General features: G+C 40.7%; 2 protein-coding genes across 3 annotated transcripts in view; both read right to left on the minus strand.

Moving 5' to 3' along the window:
* The window catches only part of kiaa0513 (KIAA0513 ortholog), a 33,735-nt gene extending 19,066 nt beyond the window's left edge, over positions 1-14,669 (minus strand). For both annotated transcript variants that reach the window (XM_056386921.1, XM_056386920.1), the window contains exon 1: positions 14,558-14,669. The gene's annotated coding sequence lies outside the window, so the exon portion shown is untranslated. The remainder of the gene's footprint in view (positions 1-14,557) is intronic.
* A 330-nt stretch (positions 14,670-14,999) lies between these two features.
* On the minus strand, positions 15,000-26,086 carry ces3 (carboxylesterase 3). The gene is made up of 13 exons (XM_056386919.1): positions 25,930-26,086; positions 24,226-24,427; positions 23,983-24,121; positions 23,079-23,212; positions 22,767-22,920; positions 22,425-22,529; positions 21,046-21,147; positions 19,137-19,277; positions 18,860-18,940; positions 17,401-17,542; positions 17,093-17,242; positions 16,748-16,820; positions 15,000-15,365 (listed from the first exon to the last, which is right to left on the minus strand). Exons 1-13 carry the CDS (start codon positions 25,994-25,996, stop codon positions 15,179-15,181), a joined length of 1,677 nt encoding a protein of 558 aa, XP_056242894.1. The 5' UTR covers positions 25,997-26,086; the 3' UTR covers positions 15,000-15,178.
* Between the last annotated feature and the right edge of the window lie 380 nt (positions 26,087-26,466).

Raw genomic sequence — 26,466 nt, forward strand, 5'->3', positions numbered from 1 at the left:
TTTCTCTGGACACAGACAGCCAGGACTTCACTCAGCAGTGTGTAGACCTCACTCCATCTGGAAGACTCTTGCTCCTGATTGTTTTATCTCTCACTACAATGTGTTGCCCTCCAGGAAGTCATGTAGAGGAAGGAGCTGTTCGCTTTTATCATCATTACATTTATAGGACTTTTTCTGAGCAGACATTTTCATAGGGCTGACAACCACAGCTGTGAGTAGTAATGTTAATAATGGCTGCAGCCTCTATCCGTCCACAGTGCTCCTGTCGTACCTGCTGCTCCCTGGTCCATGCATTAATGAATTTTTTTTGCACCTGTGATTTTCCCACAGTCTGATAATCAGACTGAATGGAGCTTTTCTCACGTCATGGTTGCATTCAGTTTAAGTGAGCCAGTTCTAGGGTCCTAGTATTGTGCATGCTCGATCACTGGAGTGGCATTCTGGAGCACTTCATGGAACTGAATCAATCAATAATATTATTAGTTACACATCACTGTACACACAGACATAAAAGTGAAACACAACACAATGTTAATTGTATAATATAATAATGATGATATATTAGTAACAATAATGAAATGAAAAACATTTGTTAAATTACATTTAGCCTTTTGTTTTGTTTTTCCTCGTGACATGAAGTTTCCATTAAAATAAAATTACACCACTAATAACAAAGTGAAGAGGCTTATTGTATTTCAGTGTTGTCCAGCAGAGGGAGATTCACTGACCTGGTGAAACTAAACACAAAGCACCATCATCAATTTTCATGAGGAGGTGAAAGGAGCTTTTTTCACGGTCATTGAAGCGTCACAGTTGCTCTCCGCTAACTGTAGCACCTCAGGGCATGATGGGAAACGCCTGGCTCTCACCTGATCTAACAGCTGATTGGTTTAAAAGATGAATCAACAACTTGACTTTTTATAGAAACTTTTCATTGTCTTTCTAATTGGAGAGATTTTCATTTCATAGCTGGATTTCACACCATGAAGGTTTAATCTGCAAAGAGAATAAATGTGTGTTCGATGGAGACTCATCAGTTAGAGCGGCTAAATACATTTAGCTTATATTACAGATAGTTCCAGTGCATGGAAGACAACCTATCATAGGTCTATAGTCTATTATATGGACAGAACTGTTTGAATTCTTAAAGTAAAAAAACCTTTGGTAGAATGTGAAGATTCTTACAATAGCATCTGTGCAGAGGTGACAAGTCTAAATATCTCACAGATCAATAATCAATCCACTGTGTTAATTTCCTCTCCTCATGTATTTTGACTATTATTGTTTGAATTTATTTATCTAATTTGAGAGAGACAACCTGGTCAGCTGATTTATATAAGGAGACTGATAAGATGTAATATGTAATATGGAGGTTAAAGCATAGACAGAGATCACAGACGCCACTATAGGATTTGAACAGTCTACAAAGGAAAACAATCACCACAGTTGGGAGCTGGGAACAATCTGAATAGATTGATTGAATAGATCTGATAGCACCTTATTAAATTGGGACTGGCTCTATCAGGATGAGTCTGTAACTGGAAACTGTCTATCTTGACTGCAGCTTTTAGTCACTGTTCCCTGCTGCTGCCGCCTGCTCTCATCTGCTCTCCAGGCGAAGCTCAGTTCACCTCAAACAAGGTCCATGGTCCCACCCCCAAAACTGCGATCAGACAGTTGACTGTTTTTCATCATTTTGGCATGAATGATGCATCTTGCTCTTACAAATAGAAGAGGCTCCAGATCAGTGCACCTGAGTCTTTTTTCACTCTCTAGATTCAAGCGTCCACACTGTAATTACTCAGGTCACAAGACTGTCCTGATTCAACATGGCTGACATCACCAGCTATAAACCAGCTGCTATAACTTGACTTCCACAAAGAAGACATTTTACACATATAATGAAGCGCTGGCAACAAGTGGGAGCAAGTCCGCATAGCTCGTAGTTTTTTTCAATATATTTTTATATTTTTTGTCGATTGATGTTTTTATTCTACATCGCTGTTTCGTCTGACGATGGAAAAATAATGTACACAAAGGAAGAACTCCTGGCTTTAAAGTTTACCAAATATGTAGTTAAACATCCCATACCGGCTGAGCTGAACAAGCGGTTCCGTGGATGCAGAGCCGGGGCTAAGCTAAAAGCTAGGAGATGGAGATATAAGCCTTTTTGGAGGAGGATGTGAGGGCGGAGCTCAAGAGGCTACATACTGGAAAGGCAACAAAGGACTGTGCAGCCCAGCTGGCTGAGCCTCTCCAGAGGATCTTTAACTTCAGCCTTCAAACAGGGAGGGTCCCGGTCCTGTGGAAAACATCATGTCTCGTTCAGGTCCCTAAAATAGGACGACCGGCTGAGATAAATGACTACAGACCGGTGGCCCTCACATCACACATCATGAAGACCCTGGAGCGGCTGCTTCTCCACCTTCTGAGGCCACAGGTTGAACATGCTCTAGACCCCCTACAGTTCGCCTACAAAGAACATGTTGGAGTGGATGATGTCGTCTTTTACTTGTTCCACCGGCCCATTCTTACTTGGATGAGCCAGGTAGCTACATGAGGATTATGTTCTTTGATTTCTCAAGTGCATTTAACACCATCCAAACCCCCATCCTTAAAAACAAGCTGGAAGGGATGAGGGTGGATCTCTGCTTTACGTCCTGGATTGTGGATTACCTGGCAAGACGACCACAGTACGTCAGGCTGGGTAACTGTGTCTCAGGGACAGTGATGAGCAGCACTGGGGCTCCACAGGGGACTGTTCTGGCTCTGTTCCTGTTCACCCTGTATACGGCAGACTTTAAATACAACTCTGATTCCTGCCACATCCAGAAATACTCAGATGACACAGCTATTGTGACGCATATCAGGAACAGCAGGAAGAGGAGTACAGGGATCTGATGATGGCCTTGAGTGAATGGAGTGACAAGAACTGCCTCTTTCTGAACACCTCCAAGACCAAGGAGATGGTCATCGACTGTCGGAGGTCTAGGCCCACCATTCAGCCAGTCAACATTCGAGGGAAGGACATTGAGGTGGTGCACACTTATAAATACCTAGGTGTGCACCTGGACAGTAAACTGGACTGGTCCCTGAACACGAATGCCATCTACTTGAAGGGGCAGAACTGGTTCTTTTTCCTCAGGAGACTCAGGTCCTTTGACGTTTGCAGTGAAATGCTGCACATGTTTTATCAGTCAGTGGTGGCCAGTGTACTCTTTTATGCTGCAGTCTGCTGGGGCGGCAGCATGTCTGACATGAACACAAAGAGACTTGATAAGCTGGTCAAAAAGGCTGGGTTTGTGCTTGGCAGGAGTCGGGACTCACTCAGGACTGTTGTGGAGAGACGCAGGCAATGTAAGATGGAGGCCATCTTGGACAATACCAACCATCCTCTCCACAACATTCTGGCAGGACAAAGAAGCAGCAACAGCTGCAGCAAACGTCTCATCTCACTGTGCTGCAGAACAGAGAGGTTCAGGAGATCCTTTGCTCCCACTTGCCATCAGGCTATACAACATCTCAGCCAAAGGAAGTGGACTCATCTAATTATTATTGTTTATCTATTATCAAATGTTATTATTATTATTATTATTATTATTATTATTATCAACAATGAGCTAATGGAAACATGAATTCCCCCCCAGGGATTAATAAAGTATCTATCTATCTATCTATCTATCTATCATGCAGCTCTAAATGAACCACTCACAACAAGTAACTACTGCATACATATAGATTTGAATATCTAGATCTGAACTGAGCTAAATGAAAAAGAACAACTTGAATAAAGCTTATGGAATGTTAGGCATGTCAATTTTCAATCTGAATTTGTAAAATATATACACTGAAATAAAGTGTTTGAATTTGCGCAACTTGAAATTGGCTAAATTGAATAAATAAATTCAGAAAGATGGTTTTCAAATTCAAATATTTTAGTGCAATAAACACAGTATTCGATAGTGATTACAGTTCAAAAATTCGTATTCAGTAGATGAAAAAATTTAAATTGTTATGACAATTATTTCATTTTATACAAATGCAAAGATCGATCTTGGGATAATTTAAATACAATTTGCAGTTAATTCTTTAAAAAAATTTTATCCAGCCCTAACAAGTAACAATGGATGTTGAATTTAACTTTATTTCTGTGTTCAATTTGTTGTCGCTTAGGCATTAAAATCTTCCATACATGTTAGATGTCTGGGAGAGGGAGGCTTTTTCTATTTTTTATTTTTGCATGAACCACTGATTGTTTCCAAAATGCAAGTGTTGGGACTCATCATTCAAGAGACCAGATGTTTCTTTGCTCCACTGGACAAAGGAACTCACACCCCAGAGTTGCTCACTGTTCACACCTGGGGATGACCCTTCCCCCTACGGACCTCACTGGTCAGCCAGTGTGGATCAGCATGTGACATGTGACCCCCTAGGGTGTCACCTAACAAAACCAGATCTCTTGTCACTCTTCTCTCTCTCTTCTCTTCTTGGCTTGCTCTGGAGAACAGCTCCTGCTCTCTCTTCCCAGCTCCTCAAAGGGCAACAAGGCCCCAGCCCAGGTCAGCCTTGCTACCTGAGAAACCAGCTCTCTCGCCGGCCTGCTCACAGCAGCTTGCAAACACTCTTCTCCTCAACAGCAGCGACCTGCTTCGGATTAACTGAGAGTGAACCAAGTTCTCTTCAGAATCAGCAGCTACGACACAAGGTCGGCTGATTTTCCAAGCAACAGGAGTCATAGCAGAGTTAGCATGGAACAGCTAACTCTCTGAGGAGAACAAAGGAGATAACAGCAAAGCAACACAGCCAGACAGGACTTTACTCCACCAGGAAGCCTCCCAACTCACTGGACCTTACAACAACACTGGAGAGGACCTCTGTTTGTTCCAAGGACTGGGTAACACTAACTGACTGGGCCTAACCTCTCCCAGCACAGCATAGCTAAGCAGCAGAAGTCTTAACTTTGTTAATGTACCTGTTAACTGATGTCTTGTTTTAGTTTGCTTAGTATGTTCACACACATAGCAGTACGTCCCAGTTCTAGAACCTGCATGAAGCTAACCACCTCCCTCTAACCTGGTACCTTTAGATTACATGAGCTAGGCTAACAAAGAAACTCACACCTTCCCTCCCACACACACCAGTTGGTCTCAGCGGGCCATTTTGAATAGTTTCTTTGTTTACCGCCATCTTGTGTAGTCTTCTTTGTTCAGGTCATGTGGACCACTTTGAATCGGCCATCTTGCCTTTGTCTGTGTCCCCACAGACACACACACACACACATACACACACACACACGCACACACACACACACACACACACACACACACACACACACACACACACACACACACACACACACACCTGTATATACTAGATTAGACCTTGTGTTTTACTCTGCTCCATTGTAAATAAATACCTTTAAGTATAACTACTGGTGTGTTTAATGTTGCACAAGCGTGAATATTGCCAACCTTTACTTTGTAGAATTCCAATCCTTCAACTTTAACTTACTGTTGATTTGGTAATTTGGTTATAGTTAGTAAACTCTAATTGTTAATCAGAGTTCCAGATTAATGGTAATAAATTGAGACTAAAACCATATTGGCCATTTTGCCTATTAGTTTAGGCTGGTTAGGCTTAAATAACTTTTGATCATGATCCATAGATTTTATGTGCACTGTTTTATACAGATCGGGCTCACAGTCAAGCAAGAGTTAAAAAAAGAAAGGTAGGTTTCACAAATGGAAATGGGCATGGCCTTAAAGATTCAGCTAAATTCAGGGAATGTGTGCATGCTAAGTTTTTGAATGTGCAATGCACAATGTGGGAGTTGTACTGGTTGATGTGTGCACTATATGCTCTCTAACTCCCATGAAAATTTCACTAACATAACTTGTGTATATGCTGCAGTACCACTTTTACTATTGGAAGAATAAAAAATCTGAGCAATCACAACAGGGTTCCCAGCACAGCGCACTTAGGCTTGGACCCTTAATAACACACTAGGCAGCATGGATGGAGTCACCTGTGCAGATGTAACAGATTATGGATATTAGATGTTTCTTCAAAAAAACTGCAGGTGGGTCGACAGAGGAGCGTCATGGAGAGCAAACACCTATTTGGGCCAGAGAGAGAGAGAGAGAGAGAGAGAGAGAGAGAGAGAGAGAGAGAGAGAGAGAGAGAGAGAGAGAGAGAGAGAGAGAGAGAGAGAGAGCCCTATTGCTCAGATGCTACAACGTGAGTGGTGAGAGGCAGACCTTGACAATCGGGCTCCATTATAGACACTAGTGAAGTGAATGTTATGTTGAAAAATCATTGTGCCCCCAGATTCATTTTGTAACCTGTATCTGAATTTGAAAGAAGCATAAAATAGAAAATAATAAAGTAACATGTGTCTCATGATTCAAATAAAACACATGAGGCATATGGACACAAAAAGGAAATAAAACTGCCAACCATTTTGACTCTACAAACTCTTTATGTACTCTTTATTTAAATAAGTCGCCGAGATGTGAAAATGCATGTAAGGTTATTTCCTGTTGTTGCTGATCAGTGGAGACGTTCAGCCTTAAAGGAGCTGAGAAAAGCAGGTTTTGTGGTGTGACATTAAAAAAGACTTCCTGTTAGGATTCTCTTGTTTTTTTTCAGATCAGATGGAGAGCTCCATCAATTCTTACAGTAATTGAGACTGCTGCATATCAGTTTCCAGTTCACAAAGCATAAAACACTGGGACAAAAAAGGAAGGAGGACGTATTTTGAGGGGAACAGAACATGTACCTGAAGTTAATTTGTTCAAATGAGAGTCTGGAGTCTCCCAGTCAGTGACAACAGGATGTTGCAGCTTTACATGAGCAATTTGTACATAAACCTGATTCCCAGTGCAGCTTTAAACCTGGAAGTTGTGCCCTTTGCTTGTACTTATGAAATCTCAAGAATAGGTAGTCCAGCTAGTTCAGCACTGACATCATGCAGATAACAGGAAGTTAAAATCATTGATTGAAAACCACAAAGACAGGAAACTAAAATCTTAAACTTAATATCTGATCCGTTCAAACAATCACACTGTCTGCTGCGCTTCTTCACATCTATTGTGTAAATGAAACACCAGTGTACTCAGATCTGAAATACAGGACCCAGTCACAGCATCAAACAGCTGACTCCCACACAGGCCCCTTCACCCCAGCCTCACACTCTCTAAGGGGGAGAACAGCAGCAGCTGCCTGTCCTTCACACACACACGCACACGCGCGCGCACACACACACACACACACACACACACACACACACACACACACACACACACACACACACACACACACACACACACACACACACACACACACACACTGCACTCAGTCCTTCAGCTAATCTGTTTTAGCTCCTCTATCTCATGGCACTGTTTGGTCTTCTGACTGAACACACATAGCTATAACATTGTTAGACTAAGAAAAACACACACACACAAGCGCCAGTCTGGGAGCCCTTGGGCCTGTGTTTGGGCTGCAGCTCTGAAGATGAGGTGGTTATATAACGCAGTATTTAGTGAGTAAGACTCAGGCTGACACATTCAGATGAACACACACACACACAGTATGGGGGGAAGAGATAAACACACACATATGCACATAGGCAAACAAACACATATATGTAACATGTAGAAATATATACAAAAAAGGAGCAACCATGATGTAAGAAAACTTAAATGTTTTAAGTGTAACCTACACAGCTGTCAGTCAGTCAGTCAGTCAGTCAGTCAGTCAGTCTGTCTGTCTGTCTAAACCCCTGTATTACTGATTAACTCACAACTCTGCATCACTCTGGAGGATATCATATAGTTCAGTCACAGCAGTCTGGCTTTAGACCGACTCATAAATAACTGCAACTTCTATTGTTGATGTTTCCCTTGATAAAAAGCAACACTGTGCTGATCTTTCCAAAGCTTTTGATGCTAATATTTAATTAAATAGGCTGATTTTAATTGGCTAAATGATTCTTCAGATTATTCTGGTGGAATTTAATTCAGACTGTTGTTGCTGATGGCTTTAGATATTTCCCATTATTCGCTCCAATTTCCCCCCCAAATTTGTGCAATGGATTTTCCGTCAAAAAAAAGTTTCATCACAAGTTGCAATGTTAAAAAAAAGAGATGTAACTAATTTACTGTTACTCACTCTGAACACAAATTTCTATTTTCCAATTGAACGCTGCAATGTTCACTGTTATGCCGATGATACCATCCTGTACATTGTTGGTTCTGCCCTACCCTCTCTGCTATACTTTCTCTGCTTCTGACAACCACAATATCTCTTTTACAAATTTAAAGGCTAAAACATTTTATTTGACATGACAGATTTCTTTGTGTTTTTCACTGTGCTCCTCTCATTGGGTTGAAGTGGGTGGGGCTCAGTTGGAAAATGTGATGTCACATACTTTTGCGCACCAATCAGGATTAAGCAACATGTGATTCAGAATCTGATAGCAGTTGGTGGGTTGTCACTGTCACTGTCAAAACTAGAGTGGTCATCTTGCGATGGGATTACACCAGCCCCAACACCGTCAACATGTTGGCGTTCTGAGTCCGAGCCATGCGTACTAATGTAATATGTGGTTTTTACTATAACATGAGTATTCAACAGTGATGGGTCGGACCAGACCCTCCTCGAACTCAGCCTTCAACTACACACCTGTGAAGTTTCCTGACTGCATTGTGCACGGTTGTGACGCGATCAGTGTCAGTAGTCTGGCCACAGTCACGCAGACATAGAATCACCTGCAAGTACAACAAGTCCTCAAAACCACCTCGGTGGTAGTTCCTGCGACAGTAGGTGTTTCCAGGGCCACATTTTCCACAAGACACACACACACTGCAGGCTACATCCACAATAATACATTTTAGTTTTGAAATGCACTTTTGCTACATTTACGTCTGGCACCCACTCTACTCTGGAATTTTAGAGCCCCTAAAGCAGAAACTTTTGGAAACGTTGGCTCTCTTTTAGTTTTTTTCTGGACAGAGGGAAACAGAGACTTCAGGAAACTATAATGCTGACACGCAAGGTGAAACTCACAGAATCACACAGTGAAAACACAACCAGCCCTGCTGTAACAGCTGGTAAAAGTCTTGAAGAAGCAGTTTGGCTGGTTAATGTTAAATTACACTGTTAAAAACACTACGCTTTTTAGACTTTGTTTGTTGCTTATTTGGTCATGATTAGTAATACTTAATTTCTACTTTTCAACTCTCCAATTTTCTTATACTGCAGGACACTTATTTCTCATTTGATAAAAGATTTTAAAAAACATTATACAATCCACTATATCTGTCTGCACTGGATTACTGTTACTGAACACTGTTGGCTAATACTGCTGCCACTGCACTTAAACCACTGGACACACTTTACCACAGGGCCATTCACTTCTTTACTCAAGACAGCTGTCACAGTCAGCACACTGAGTTCTCGACAGGTCATATGAGATATATATACTGTAACACCAAATAGGTTCAAATTCTCATAGTAACTCTGCACTGGGGAGGAATGGTTTCCAGTGCTCTGTGCCTTACTACTGTAATTAACTAATTTCTCTAATGGGATTTAAAAGTTCCACTTACTGACATGTTTTTGTTTGTGTGTGTGTGTGTGTGTGTGTGTGTGTGTGTGTGTGTGTGTGGTGACTGTGACTAAACTGTTTTGTTGTGATGTTGTGAATGTAATTTGATCACAGGTCTCACTTGGAACAGAAATCTTAATCTGAGTGTCACTTCCTGAATCCCTGAATCTGAGTGTTTCATGTTGAAGAGGCAGAGTCAGATCTCTCAGCTTTTATCTGGAGGCCTGAGCCGAGCTGAGAGAGCAGCAGAGCCCCTCAGTTGGTCGTGATTCCCTGGAGAGGATGGATGGCAGCACTACAGTCACCAGCCGGCCAGTGACGCTATTTGGCCTGATTTTAGTGTCCTTTCCTCCTGTCCTGTCACAGCACACACACACATATATATATATATATATATATATATATATATATATATATATATATATATATATACACACACACACGCACGCACACACACACGCGCGCGCGCACATACACAGACACACACACACACACACAAAGACACTGAGAGACTGTAAATCAGCACTCCTTCAGTTAGACCGCAAAGGTCGCAGTATTTCTGCTTCCATGAACAGAAAAACAAAAACCAACACATACACAAACACACACTGACAACCTGCTCCCTACACCATCCATAGAGGTGGTGTACACAGAGGGAGGTGACAAAGCTTGAGTGATTTGGTAGAGAGGATCTCTGTTTGTTTCTGTCAGCTGCGCACCACCACAGATTCACAGGACCCATCCTGCGCTCTCTTCTTATCTTCAGTGGATACTGCACTTTGCATGATTCACACAGAAGACAGCACCGTTATGCAACGTGCCTCGAGCCTTTCCCACCCCCAGGAAATGTTATTCAGCACCCTCGTCCACAAAAACATCAGTTGAGCAAGATATGAGCACAGCACTGCTGTCAACACTCGGCACTCGTGGTGTTTCACAGTTCATCTGTCTCTGTCACCCTAGCTTTATGAGCAATATGCGGCAAATGCATAGCCATAAATTAGCTTCTCTTCCATGTCAGATATGGTTTTATAGAGTATCAATCCAGCGTGGGCAAGGTGCTTTCAAAGTCTCCTTCTCAGGCCACTGGTCCATTATTCACATTCCTCTCCAAAGCGTTTACTGAACACAGCTCAGCCTGATGGAGGAGCCAGTACCCAACCTGGGACTTCCCTGACCCACAATCCTTTGGAATACTTGATAGGCTAAGTTGTTCAGTTATTGTTCATTATTGTGTCTGCTAGGACCAAAACTGAAGCGTCTCACCATTCTTGATGGATGAATATGTTCAAAGAAACAAGGCTAGTTGCCGTTCCTCCTGGATCCTTTACTTCACCCTTTAACGTCACATTTTCCCGCCAGTTCCCTGTATAACCCCGTTCCACACTGTCCAACAGTGTTTTACATATATCCTCTATACATTTCACCAAATATTTGGTATCTTTGGGAAGTGTGGCATCTCCACTTGACTTCAAAATAAAGGTCTGTGGTTTCGAACAGTGTTCAGCTGAACAGCACAAATGAAGGACTGACACCCTTATTTTTAAGTAAGTAATAAATAAAAAGTACAGAATTATTATCTGCAATGTCTTAAACTATATCAACAGCAAAAGTAGTATTGGATTACTAACACTGATGCATGAACATATTAATGTTTGTACAATTAATTTGAACTACTACTCTATAAGAATTAAATACAGGATAATTCTGATTTAGTGATGCTTTTCACAGAAGATATTTTGACATGTCACAGTAAAAGCACAGGTGTAAATTATATAATAATGAATTATGTCTATGCCGAAGTGTTAGTAACAATCCCTCATTGTACAGGAAAAATGTGTGAACACACAACTACAATAAGTAAGTCAACGTTAAAGCAGGAGCTTCTCTGCAAACTGTTTACTAAAGTCAGTCTGAGTAATAATTCTGCTGTTAGGCTCGCTGTGAGTTTGTCCAACAGGGGGTTTGTTTACAGTTTGTCTGATCATCTGACTGCACATGTTTCCTGACCTGCTGAACTTCTGTTTAGCAACATCACCATGTTCCCAGAGCTCTGAAATTTACTTGCTGAGTGTAATATTATTATTGCTGACAGGAGTGATGACCAAATGATGATGGCTATGAAAATAACAAGATTGCTATAACCCAGAATTATCGTTTTGGTCCATGTACCAAGTGATTTTCCACCTCTGCTATTAAACAAGAATAAGTCCTCTCAGTCTCCACACTGATAGTGAGACAGAAGTCCTCCAGCTGAGGTGGATCACACTTCTACAGGCAGCAGTGTTCAGGACTCGGCCGATACCAAGTATCATTCCAATACCACTGTGCTAAAAATTTCCTTTAACAGCTGTACACTATTAAACCCGTCTGCACGTGATATGCTTTCTATCATTGTTGTCTGGCATAGCTCGGGTTAAACCCTTTGTAAAACATGAACATGATTCCATAGAGTCTTCATTTTATTATCTAATTTGACTGTCAGCCATTAATCTAGGAATAAATAACACCTCCTACACTAGTTGTCCTAACACTAGTACCACCCTCCAAAATTAAAGCCTTACACATGGTATGTAAAGCCTTCTTACTGGTGGGACTTTGCAGTGTAACATGTTGCCAGATCGCAGACATTTTGCTAACATTAAACTATTATCAGAAATCGGTTCTTCTTCGCCACTCTAAAACACAACTTCCTGTGCAGGCTACTGCCATTCTATCTGGCTGCGAAAACTATGAAGTTTAATAATAAAATATGTGGTAACAGAGCAGTGCATAGACTTGTGTACTCGCAAATACCCAATACAGGGTTGTAGCCATTATCAGAGGCATTTATCGGAACAACTCTAGTCTTGGATGAACTGTGTCAGCTCCAGCCTCTTCTACAGGAGCTCTGGCACAGTGGAACCACACCAGACTGGACTTATCAGAAAGAGGTGTTTGTGTGTGACCTGATTACAGGTGTTAATAGTAGCAAAAATAACTCGTATCAGAATTCACCAACAAACAGGAACTACTACTCTCTTTATATGACCCACAGTAATAATAAAGTCACATTTTAACAATGCAGGCTGAGAGCCAGAAACTCATTGATTTATTGTCATTTATAAAATGGTAATTTTGTTATATAGAACAAAAATCTTCATAATAATACATTTAAAGCCCAGTTTGGGGACAGGGCCGCAACATAGTGCCAGAGAGCAACAAATGAACTGCACAACCTCACATCAGATGCTACAATAGATGTGTGACAAGCAGAAGTGGCTGATGGCAGATAAGTCAGGTCTAGAATCTCAGCTGAAGCTGAGGCCAGTGTAATGGCTGAGGGGACTGAACTTATAGATATAATCTACACACCACAGGCTACTTTCCCAGCAGAACACTAAATCTGTTCTCAGAGGACAAGCTGGATTCCTGGGGACAGAAAAATGGTCATACTTTAGTCCATCATCACCTCAGTAAACATGAAAGCAGTGTGGTGCACCTTATCTACTACATCTTACACAGAGGTGTTTCAATGCACTTCCCACTGAAGCCACTCACACTCAATAACAGCACAGATAGGTCACAGAGAGGTCAAAGAGGGCAACTGAGTGATTTGATCCATACTAATACCATTACCACCTCTTGACCAGGCATGTAAAATCCCATGTTTTATATTCTCCTGTAGTTTCTCAAGACAAAATGTCTTCCTGTGCAATTGATCGTATATATTGCTCCTATAGAGGACCTTCATGACCTTTGTGGACGATGGTGCCCAGAGGGAGGATACAACATAAGATAAGCTCATGGTTACTGATAGACACCAACATTAACAACCAGGCAACTAAACAAACACTACAGTGTCAGGGTGAATTGAGCATGGACGCTATAAAACCTGAGAAGATCTCCTCCATGGGCTCCCAGTAGCCCTAACAATATTTAATTAAGTTGGGGATTCCTTTACTGGCATATGCTTACATATCTGTAGGTTAATGTGTAGATTGGAGCTTTAGGCTACATTTCTTTAACATAGTTAATATCACACCAAATTCCATTTAAGAATGTGTTCATTCTAAAATTCACTGCTTTTCAGTAAGTCCGATTAGCTGATAAACTACGACTTGATGGTCGTTTGAAATCAAAAGCAGCCATTTTGTAATGCATACCTAAAAGTATTATCAAACACAACCTTTGTTCTAAAATATTATTATTCCTCAACACAAGCCGCTGAAACTGACCGGTTTGTGTGCAGGTCCGGTTTTGTTAGAAGCTGGTTGAACTGACATGTGGACGAATTAAAAACTTGTCATTTCCTACAAACACAATGTTGTAAGTGGATGATACATGCGCCGAATATTAATTTGTCTTGATAAAAATTAGCAAAAGGCTTCCAGCCACATCTTACTTGCTATACAGCTGTGTCAATATGCAAGGTCACTTTAAATTACCACCTTACTATTGAGGTTTGGTTTACAATCCGTCAATGAATTAATTATGTGAAAAGTTAAAAACATGACAGAAACAGGTGCTTTGACTCCCACAGTGCAGACCACAGCTTATTATTTAACACAAATGCTGAGCAGTGAGTTCACAGTGCTGGACCGGGAGCACTTGACAGCTGAGATAGGAAGCAGTGCTGAATAAACACTGACGTTTCCTGTAACGTTCACTTGAGGGGAACGTGACTATGGAGCCATGTTCATGGAAAAGGGGATACCGCAGGTCAGTCGTTGAGGTCCATCCGCGAGTGAAACCAATTACACATCAAAACTACTCAAATTAAACGATTTTCAAGAGAAAAAAATAAACATGACGAAAAGAAGAGAAATAACCATCCGCTGTTAGCAAGAACCATTCAACAAACTGAGATGGTGAGCAAAATGGCGTTTAGAAATCGTACAAAAATAAGTCTCAAATGAGTAAATTGATATTTTAGGAGAAGAAAATATAAGTATCAAGTGTACGTACGTAGAAGCTGCTGGCTTGCAGGAGAGGGGGGCTGCTGTTCCCCACTGTTTGTGCGTTGTTGCTGCTGATCGAGAGAGTCCAGTCTTGATTCAGTACTGCGCAGGCGCAAACAGAGGAGAACGCGACGAGGGGGGAACCCAATGACGTCGACAAGCAGCACAGCCAATGAGCGCGACCGAGCAGTCGTGCTGCTGCGTCAACTTGTTTCCTTCACAATAGAGGCACGATGACTGAATTCAGAAGCACGAACCACAACAATTCAAGGAAACCATTGTTTTGAGGAAAGGTTACCAAGGTTTTTGCACAGTTTTTGATTATTTAACACACCATGTGAATGTCACAAACAACAAATGTCGCTATCAATCACCTATATGATTTCTGTTTGCTCTAAATAAAATCATTTCAACCTGCATGACATCAGAGTGTTATAACAAGAGACACCTTTCTTTCTTTGCAGTGAGAGGATTTCCTTTAATTACAACTATTTAATGAAAAAAGACATTTACATGCAAGAAAGATTACGAGAAGCCCAGTGAATCCATCGTAAAATAGAGATAGTTAGTGTGGAAAAAAAAATCTAAAACTTGGGACCAACACAAACAATGCGACAGCTTGCGGCAATCAGTTCCCAGATATGGCTGCTGCTGCTGCCAACTGTTGCAGCTTCTGAGGGAGGGTGACAGTAGCGAACTGGACCCTGTCCTTCTTCAGTTTTTGTTTCACAGTCTGCGTCAGGCCCAGCTCCATGTACTCCTGCTGCTGTCTGGAATACTGAGGCCAGCTGACCAGTCCAGGACCATCAGGAGAGCTGAGAAGATATTCAGTCATGCCAGTTACAGACATTAGGCTGGTCTATGCAGCAAAGAAAACCGTTTACAAGTTTGCAACTGATTTCATGTGGTGTCTGTTTTTTTCTTAAGCAACTTCTCATGTGATAGCCTATTAATAGCATGATCATTTTTCACACCCTGTGCATTCACAATTAATTATGACCTTATATATTTTTTGAATGCTAATGTTTCTATCAATCTGTCTTTACTTTTTTTATCTTTCATTACTCTATATGTTTATATCTGTAAATGTTTTTTCTTTGTTTCCACATGATTGCATCATACATAATGTAAAGCATATATTTATTCTTTATTTGGATACCCTTTAGCTTCCTCCACATAAAATCATTCATACACAATTTTCCAAATTTAAAATCAACTCATCATGAACTCAACATATCAGATGACTTCAACAATATATGTACAGAATTGAAATAATAATCTAATGCTGAAGATTAAAACAAACAAACATCCTGGCAGGTATCATTCCTGTTTTGTGGTCTGTTATGTGAGTGATTTTTTAAATAGGTATTTGCTTCTGATTTGTTTTATGTGTTGGTAGTGAGTTCCACTGGCTTGAGCCTCTGTAAAAGTACATGACTGAGTTTTTGAGTTGATACGATTTTGGCTTTGGAAGTTCTAGATGACCTGCTGACCTGTCTAGTTTGGTGTTTGTGCATTTACCCTGTCTGTAATTAATTCTAATGGTTCTGTAAAGAAGTCCAGTTTCTGTCTACAATTGCATTATGGACAAATGTGAGAAGGCTGGATGTTAATTTAGCCTAAACAGTCAACCATGACAGACTGTGGTGCATCTTTGTGATTTGAGTTTTCCTGTGAATATTTGCTGCTGCTACAACCCAGTTTGGATAAAGGCTACTGTGTTTATGAATATGTGCACATTCTGCTGAATATTGCCATCCTTCTGTGTTGTATCACAGTGTAATATTTGTTAAAGCCTGATCTTGCAAAAGGTTACTGTACCACAAAATATCAACTTTTAATGAAGCTGCCATTCTAAACAAGTCTGCCACCCTGCTGATCATTTAACCAGACTGAAGATGCATCCATTGACTTTTGGGACAGCACTGACACGTTACTGTATAAAGTTGTTATGGTGAACATGTTAGCTCATGTTAGCATATTAGTAGAGCAACATTAGCATTCATTTGAAGTCATGTTTTTGCCCCCCTGATGAATATTAGCTCCATATTCTAGCTCTGTTTAGGTTTCCCTGAAATCCTGAGGAAATCTCTTTAAGCTGCTAAATGCTCCATTAGCTAGCTAGCTTTGTCTGATGAATTTTAAAATGTTGATTAGTGCAGCTTTAATTGTCTTTTTTTTCTCAGTGTTTACTCACCCTGTACGGGCGAAATTAGCCCAGTATGACATCATGGTCCTACAAAGTCTTTCATCGTCCTTGGTAATATTGCCTGAAGATGAGACGAGGAGTTTAATCACAAATTCAAATACTGATATTGATTAATATGCCCTCAAGTGAATGCAGTGTTTATGTGTGTCCCACCCACTCATTCTTTCATTTATTCCAACTCAATCCAGAGTTCAGGTATGAAGTGGCCAAGTGGCCTGATATTCAGTTCATATGAGGCTACATCAGCCTCACAAGTATTCATTGAGAAAAGACAGGGGAGACCGTCTCATCCCATTTTAGGACTACAAGTATATACTATAGTGTGTCACTTACCTATGATTCTTATATGTCCGTTCCAGAAACATCCACCAAACACAAAGCCAACATCATCTGCATGATCTGCCTTCACGAAGCTGGGTCTGGTGTCTTTGTGTATCTCAGCACGGTACACAAACTCATACATGTAAACTGGAATACCCGCATCTAAAGAAAGACAAGAGGTGTGTGATGAGAGATGAAGGTCAAAGGTCAAGATTAGTTTATCCTTGCAGGTAATGATTGTTGTTCACTACAGGGGTGATGCATAAAGGTGCTGCTTTTCTCACGCCTGGTTGAAATGAGATTAAAGGAGCATCACTGACCCAAGTGGTATCCTGCCACCTTGACGACAGGCAGTGTCATAAGCAGGTCTCCCATGATTTCAGTGAATCCATCTCTGATCTCCTCTGGTGTTTTAGTGTCTTTCAGGTATTCATCTGCAATGAGGTTGTTGGCAGCAGAGGCCTGGAACAAGGAGGAAGGTTGGACCATCAGACCTCTTATCAGCCACTAAGCACGTACAGTATGTGTAGAACAGATGTGCAGGACTGTCCTGTCTACTTACTTTTACTTTTACTTAAAAAAAAGAAAAAAAAGAACAGTCTCTGTATTAGTAACATCTGATGTGATGAATATGTGATTAGTGTGTTTGACTGATGTCGACCCTGCAGGTCAAAATGTTGCAGAATGAAAACTTTGGGGGCTTCTAAAATTTATTGTGCAGACAACCCTTCCTTTATCATGAACCTGAAAATATTATTTATATTGAAATAGATATTTTGCTTAAATATTAACTACAGTTCAGTTTTGATTGTGTGATTTTTGGTACTCAACTGGTTTTGTATGGAACCGTAACCAGAACTGATATCATGTCGTATATTTTGTAGTAAATATTGTAAACTCTGCCATTGACAGTGATGTTTCCTCTCAGTCAGTCTGAGAGTCACATTGACCCACACAAAGAATTTAGTGATAATCCAGCTGCGTTGTGAAAAGGACTCATTAGCATACTTCTCCTCTGGAGTAAACTGTTCAATGTTCCTACTTCTTTTACTCCAACAACTTATTTTCAATGTTAAAGATGTAGTTCACATCATCTTTGATGTGACTGAGATCATGTGATTATCAATGACCCAATACACATCTTTTATGACATAAAGTCCCCCTGAATTAACACGTGTTTATTGTTATTCCTGTTGGTTCAAGAATGATGTATGACTTTGTTTGACTCTAGAAAACTGTTTTCACTTTCATCTGCTGAACTTTGTGATTACATTGGAGGACATTCATGGTTCAATATACAGCTTCCACAAATATGATGTGGAAACTGGAAACCTGCAGCTCACGTACACTGAGAGAGTCTATCTTTGTATTTTTACAGATTCTGGATTGTTTACTGAGGTAGAAGACGATTTTTTTTGTAGAAAACACAAAATCAGACATAAATTAATATCTAATATCTATTTTCACATGTCTTCGAACATGTCTGGAGGGGATCGGGCTTGCTTGGTTGCTTGCGTGAAAAACAAATTGAAGGTTTTATACAGAAGACCAGCCAAAGTAAAAGGGCAATCTTGGCACTTTATGAAATAATGTTGCTTTGCAGTATTTAACACTGATATTCAGCAATGGATTGACAATCCCCATTAACCCTTGTGTACCCTCAAATTATCCCATGAAGGATACATTTAGTATTTTCAATTGTTCTGAATGAATGATTTGAGTGTTAATCAGCCAATCAGCCATCATCATCATCATCATCATCATCAACATGAAGCTCACCCCTGTAGGATTGAACATGTTCACCACTGCCAGCACGGACTCTCTGTTCATGCCATTCTCCCAGCCAGGAGGAGCAAAGCTCTGTGATCAACATGTCACAATGAGTCACAGTTAGTTCAAGATGAAGTATGTCTTTAAAAAAAAGAAGAAAGAAAGCCGCCTCAGTTCCTTTCAGAGGGGACTGATTTCTGACATGACTAACAGGAGCAGTGAAGTGAAGTTGTCACAGCAGCTGGGTAAAGTATGTTACGTCTGAATATTTGAATATCTGTGTGACCTGAGGCAGGATCCATCCGAACTCATGGTTGGTTATTCCCATTATCACCGGAACCTTCAACACCTCCTTCCTCTTGAGAAGCTCTTCTGCTGTATCCGTTAGAAACACACCGTCCACCACAGCTCCCAGGTAAATCTTCATCTGAACACAAGACACAACATCAGTGGATGAAAGGAAACTGAACCACACTCACTGAGCACTGTATTAGAAACACATGTACGCCTGCTTATTCATGTAATTGTCCATTCAGCGAGTCATGTGGCAACAACATTGCATCAAATCCTGCAGATACAGGTCAGCTGTAGTTCATGTTCACATCAAACATCAGTCATGGTCCGAATGCCTCAGTCTGTCTGAGTATTGTTGCTGACCATCTGCTTCCCTTTATGTCCACAGTTTACCATCTTCTAATGGCCACTGGCTCCATAACCAACAAGGCAACCCAAGTCTACAATGACCTCACCAGCCCCCTCCACTCATCACTCCAGCTATTGCCATCTGGTGGGAGACTCAAGGTCCCACTTGCCAGGAAATATGGGTACAAAAAAATCATTTGTGCCCTCTGCTGTCACTATTCTGAACAGGAACATAATAACTTAACCCGACACCCCCCCCCATCCCACACACAAAACCCATGCATTGCTACTTTTGTGTATTTTATATATTTATGGTTTTTACTGTGTTGCCAGGTTGTCAACGACAAGTCTCCATTTTATAAAATGGACTATAAAGTTTTATCTTATCTCTTATCTAAATGATGTGATGCAGTCATGTCCACATGGAGCAGAGTCTCAGAGCAAAGTTACAACATCTGGTGAATCCATGACATGAAGAACTGAGGCTGTTTGAGAGCAGAGAGGAACTACCCAGTGTTAGTGTGGTGTTCCTAATAAAGTGAGTGTGTATCCATGGGGTGTTTACCAGTCAAAGGTGTTCACAGACTGCCATCTTGTGGCTAAAATTAGACTTGACACTTCAAATTCAAGCCAGTAAGGCTGCCGTCAGAGTGACTAGTGGTTCTGCTCAATCTATCATTCAGCCTGATGCTCCTTCTCAACCACAGTGTTCCTCCAGTCAGTCATCACCATCCCTGCACACAAGACGCTCTCAGTCCACACTGTTCTGGTCTGTGGTTCCCTGATGGTGGAACAAGCTACTGAACACTATCAGAGCAGCAGCGTCTCTCTCTGTCTTCAACAATCTGTTGAAGACTCAGAGACAGAGAGACCTCCTCTCCAACACCTCTAACACCCTGACATGTCTAACTGGCTCTGACTATCAGCTCTACCTGCACTTCTTTTCTTCATCTCTGTGCACTTATTAAATAGACATATAGTGCTTCATCCTTACGTCAAGGTCTCTCACTTGTAAATAGCTTTGGATAAAACAGTTTGTCAAATGAGTAAATGTAAATATAAGTTCTGATCTGGGATTTCACACTGAGGATTTCACCTGGAGAAAATAAAACATTTCCAGGTGAGATTTCTGTTAGTTTGTGCTCCCTCTGTAGCTCTAAACCAGCACCATATAATATTTACTGTAGGTTTCTTTGCATATTTAGGCAGAATAGCAACAATATGCATTTTTGTTGTTGTTGTTGTTGTTGTTGTTGTTGTTGCTGTTGCTGTTGCTGTTGCTGTTGCTGTTGCTGTTGCTGTTGTTGTTGTTGTTGTTGTTGTTGTTGCTGTTGCTGTTGCTGTTGCTGTTGTTGTTGTTGTTGTTGTTGTTGTTGTTGTTGTTTTGGTTTAGGGTTAATCCATAACACACACAGAAACTTTGTAAAAAAAAATTGAACTACATTGTACAAACAAAACTATCCAGAAAATGCAATATAGAATAAAACACACAATCAAATTAAAGCTAAGTACATCTCTAACATCTGTTTCTGTATCTTCACAAGATCATTTACCTTTTTAGTCACCGCAACTAACTCGTCTATACTTTTTCCTCTCATACACTGGACCAGTTCCTCTGTGCTGCTGCGGTCACATCCAGTCAGGTTGGCCACAATCTAGGTATAAGAAAGAGATGAATGAAAATCAATGTACCCTGACTTTTTTTTTAATCCGCTACATGAAGAAGCCACGATATCCAGTATCTACCAGGATAGGTGCATTGTTGATCAGCTGCAGTAACCACTTTCATTTTCTCTTCTCTTGATTTTCATTCTGTGTCACACAGACCTAAAACCAAAAAGTCAATCACCAAAGCAAGTATTTCTTATTCAAATATTTAGCATATTTGCTTTTTGTTTTTTGTTCTGCTAACTAGTTTGTTTTCTCCCTCTACTGGAAAAATGTAAAATGACATTTATTTTTGAAAGTTTCAGTAAGTTAAAGCTGTTGATCTTGTTCAGGTTGATAAGAGTATTAACCCTTTTCAACACTGAAAGCAGAACATTCCTGTTATTCCTCACCCTTCACACACTTTTCCCACATGTTTAAATCAATATCACACATTTCTGCTTCCGATTGATTTGACGGTGCCTGAGTTGTGCAGCGCTGTCTGTCTGGATCCTGACAATGTTTTTGGGACTGGATTTACAGTACATGTTGTAGCTTAAGCCTCTATGTCTGGCTCACTCACTATGATATCAAACAATGACGCAGCACACCTACACAGACTCTGCAGTTCCCTTCAGCTCGATGCAGCTTTTTAGTCTGTTTTGGATTATTGTTTTGTCTTTCTTCAGCAGCTGTTTCCACCAGACAGCACACAGACAAAGTTAGCAACTAGCTGGTGAACAAAGCGGAGCAAATAGCAGCTGAAGGAGCTGGTATTTTTCTCAGGAGTTGATGGAGACCAGCGATGGAGAGAACTAAGATTCCTCAGGTGGACTCAAGCGTGACAGTGAAATTTTAATGTAGCTTTGTCAGTTGAATGTGTAAGTCAGTGGTTGCTAATTGTTGTGTTCACCATGAAAACGTCATGAGGTGAACATATGTAAATGCTGTGTTGTTGTCTTAATCCACTGCCGACAAGTGGCCAAAAGATTTAATGCAGCTACTGCTGCTACAAATACACTCACTGACCACTTTATTAGGACTCCTTATTCATACAATTATCCAATCAGCCAATCATATGACAGCAGTGCAATGCATGAAATCATAATCTGATACAGGTCAGGAGCTTTATCTCAATGACTTTGAGCGTGGCGGATTGCTGGTGCCAGAGGGGCTGGTTTCTAGGCCCACCTATATTAGTATGATGTTTCCTAATAACGTGTTTAGTGAGTGTATCTGTTCAAAACATTGAATGCTAATCTACTCAGTAAACATATAACAGTACCTTGGCATAACTCAAAGGATGGCTCGTGGTGTAGGTCCCAAGTGTTGCTACTCCACTTTGAAAAATCGCCCTCTGAAACAATCCTTTGGCTTGTGGAGACAGAGTCTGGTCATAAGGAAAGATACGTATGTAATCGCTTGATACATGGACATGATAATTCATAAATTACAGACATCATTTGCACTGAGTTTCACACGTTTGCTTCACTTAAACATGTTAAATGTGTAAATGTGTGTTTGAAAAAATGTTTCTGTTGTTTCACCATCAAGCACTGGTTGCCGGGTGGGTTAACTTGGTGCTTCACATGTATTTTTCTTTCCTCCAGTGATTAGTTTTCTTTACCAGTATGGAGGCACTGATGCCTCCTGCAGATTCTCCAGCCACTGTGACGGCTTGAGGATCGCCTCCAAAGGCTTCAATATTTTCCTTCACCCATCTCAGAGCTGCCAGCTGATCCAAGAAGCCCCAGTTTCCCTGAGCGTGTTCATCCCCGGTGCTTTTGGACAGGAAAAGTCAAGACACTTGCTTTGGATTCTTGGAGAATCTCATTTAGAAAAGTCTGGAAAACAATCACTGTGATACTGTGGAAGTTTTCAGTTTATGTCTTTACTTGAAAACTGTGACAGAAATCTGATCAGCAACACAGTCGCTTACCTCAGGAAACCCAGAATGCCGAGGCGATACTGAATAATAACCATCACTATGTTTTCATAAGCAGCTAATGGAGCGCCGTCATACTGAGAGGCTGCACCCATTGACAGACCTCCTCCATGGATCCACACCATCACCTGATACACAACACAGCACAGGAGCGGTTCACAGCTGACCTCTCCACACACAAAGTCACAACTGACGTAAAGCATCACCTGCACTGTGAGGAACTGACAACAGATTACACAGCGGGATAAATATTCCTGTTTAGAAACCTGTTCTGTCTAGAGTCACCTCAGGTGTCATTACATGATCCTTGTAACAAGAGCCTGACATAATCACCGACGAACCAGCGAAATCTCAGTTGAAGTATAAGATCTGAAGAGTGAGAGATGAAAGCAGTTGAAGTGCGAGTCAATAAGAGATGAAAACAGTTGGTGTCAGTTGATAAGAGATGAATGCAGTTGAAGCGTCAGTTAAAAAAAGATGTAAGCAGTTGAATTGTGAGTTAATAAGAGATGAAAGCAGTTGAAGCGTCAGTTGGGATGTAAACACTGAAAACAGACAAAGACGAAGACAAGGAAATAAAAACATTTTAAATGCCGGTGGAGGTTTAACATAAAGCAACGGAAGTGTCAGTTAGATTGAAAAAAAGTGAAAGCAATTTAAGCGTAATCAGTGGAAACTGTTCAGTTGTCACTTGGTATTTAAGCAGTGGCAATCCTAATAACTGTTATCTGCAAATACTGAAAACAAAATTAAATGAAAATCTTACATTGCACTTCAGCCCAGTACAACAGCATCAAACGCCTCTCTCTCCCTTCACAAACTTAGTGTTTAAGGCTGAACTGCAATTAAATCATTTGTTTGTGCATCCCTGTTTATACAGGCCGTCTCTTTTACCCACCGGCAGTTTGTCCCTTTTTGTTGCTTCAGCTGGAGTGTATACGTTCAGATACAGACAGTCCTCTGAAAGCTCTGGTACAGTGTATTGCATTGACATGGTCTTAGAAACATTCACAACTATTTCTGGATCCTGGACGCACCTGAGATAGAAAGAGATAGAAGAAGTTTGTGTCATCCAGAGACAAAAAAACGTTACTTAAATCTGATCATGCTCTTTGGTAATTCAGGTATCACCCAGCATTACATGGGGGGCTGTTGTGTGCTGTCTCTCTCCCCCTCCCAGGGCTCTACATCCTGGGGAGCAGTCAGGCGGAGGGGCCCCACGGGAGGCCGGGCGAAAGGGATTCCCAGGTATTGCTTCACCCTCCTCTCTGTGCCTGTCACGGTCACATATTCCCCTCTGATTCGACCATTTTTCAGCGAGACCACGAGGTCAATGCTCCCTGCTGAAGATACAAGTGTGTGTTTTGTGTGTTAAAGGACAACACCAGTGTTTTTGCAAAGTTTTCCTGCAGAGACTTGCCTGAATGAGGTTGTCCATCACAGTGGACAAGTCATATAGCTATATAATAATGTGGATTCAGACATGTTAGTATATTGATGAATCTCTGCAAGGTTTTTGTAATGTTACAGTGCTGAAATAAATGGAAGAATATGGCCGCCTGGCTTTGATGGGCTTTGTGATTCAGATATGAGCATTATTATTATTACAATAATAAGAATTGGTATTATTATCAATAATAAGAATTGGTATTATTATCAATAATAACAATAATAATAATAATAATATTGTTGTTGTTCTGAAATATGTCTCCATTATTGTGACATGTTATATCGTGTATGTACTCGGACCTTGGACACTATACTTGTTGTGAACTGTTTATATGCACTTGCAGGACCATGTCCAAGTGATGTCATTATAAACTCTAGAAGTTTTCAGTGTGTTCACATTGCACGTGACAAAATAAAGTATACTTGAAACAGCCAGTATAAACACTAAAATATATTTTTGTGTGTATGATTTGTGAAGTTTATTTGACAATGAGCTTCCAAATGTGATCAACAACATTTCCTGTTATTACACAGTGCATTATTAATGTACTGTAGACTAATTGAAAAAAGAAAAACATGGAAAATATCAATAGTGAATATGTAGTGAAATCGGGAGCTGTGGTATTACTTACGTCACATGTAATGAAGGACCAAAACCTGACTTTATCATTACAAGCATGCATTTAACTTTAGTGCAGCTTTCTTTTCACCATGTTTTTTGTCTGTCCTGCGCTTCAGCGCTGTCATGAGTGCAATCATTTTCCAAAGATTGTGAGAAACACATTTCAGCATGCTTTGAAGAGTAGTCAACACTAATGTCAAGTATGGTAACGCGTGAAAACACAGCTATAACCCTTTATTTATTTATGTATTTTTACTTTTGGTTAAACTCATTTCTTTATATTGAGATCATTTTTAAAGATGGCCCGGTATACTTCTATAAAATATTTGCCAAAACATGCATGTAAGCAACTATAAAACAACCAAAACAAACAAACAATAATGTCAATCCAAGGATTAGTTGTTGGATTTGGAAAATTCCATAATCCAGTTATTGTTTTATGAAATCCCTTAAAAATCCATGAAAAAAACCTCACAAACAGCGGTCAAGCTACAAGAAGGCTGTTATTGGTAGCCTCTGAACAGGGGTTTCCTTTAGCCAGATACCAAATTGACCATGTTCATCTTTTCTTTGGTCAATAACAAGAATGAACAAACAAATGAAAGATGTGACAATGTTTTTTATTACATAATTTATTTTTGTTAGATTGATTATTTTTCTTTGGGCTGCAAAAATATTAGAAAACTGGACAAAGTGTATCAGTCGTCAGCTCACGCTGCCCACTGCATCAGAGTATTCTGCTCTAATATGAGGTGAAATGAAGTGTTTTCTTACCTGGTGTTGCCTGAGCTACCTCTGTCAGCGCAGGAAGCAGATAAACAAAGAGCAGCGCTGTTCTCATCCTGACTGGACTCAAAGAAAAGACAGAAAGAATTACAGTGTACTCTCAGAGAAATAGCCCTCTGCACTTATCCCAGCCCTCTGGTACCTCCCCTCCACACACACACACACACACACACACACACACACACACACACGAGTTTCCATCTTTCAGAGGACGCTCCTCGACATAATGCATTCCCCTATCCCATTGCCCCAACCTAAACCATCACAACTGAACCCTAAAACCGAGTCTTAGCCCTCAAAGGAGTGTGAGGACCGGCTAAAATGCCTTAAGGTCCATAACTCAAACTGGTCCTCACAAAGATACACAGACACACACATGCAAACACATATGCACTTTCAGCCTCTACCTCCCACACACACACACACACACACACACACACACACACACACATACTACAAACAAGCATATTATGTCACAACTACAGCTGAGCATAAATAGTGCTCCCTCCATTGATTTAACCTCCA

The sequence above is a fragment of the Seriola aureovittata genome, chromosome 10 (assembly GCF_021018895.1).
Source record: "Seriola aureovittata isolate HTS-2021-v1 ecotype China chromosome 10, ASM2101889v1, whole genome shotgun sequence".
Taxonomy (NCBI): domain Eukaryota; kingdom Metazoa; phylum Chordata; class Actinopteri; order Carangiformes; family Carangidae; genus Seriola; species Seriola aureovittata.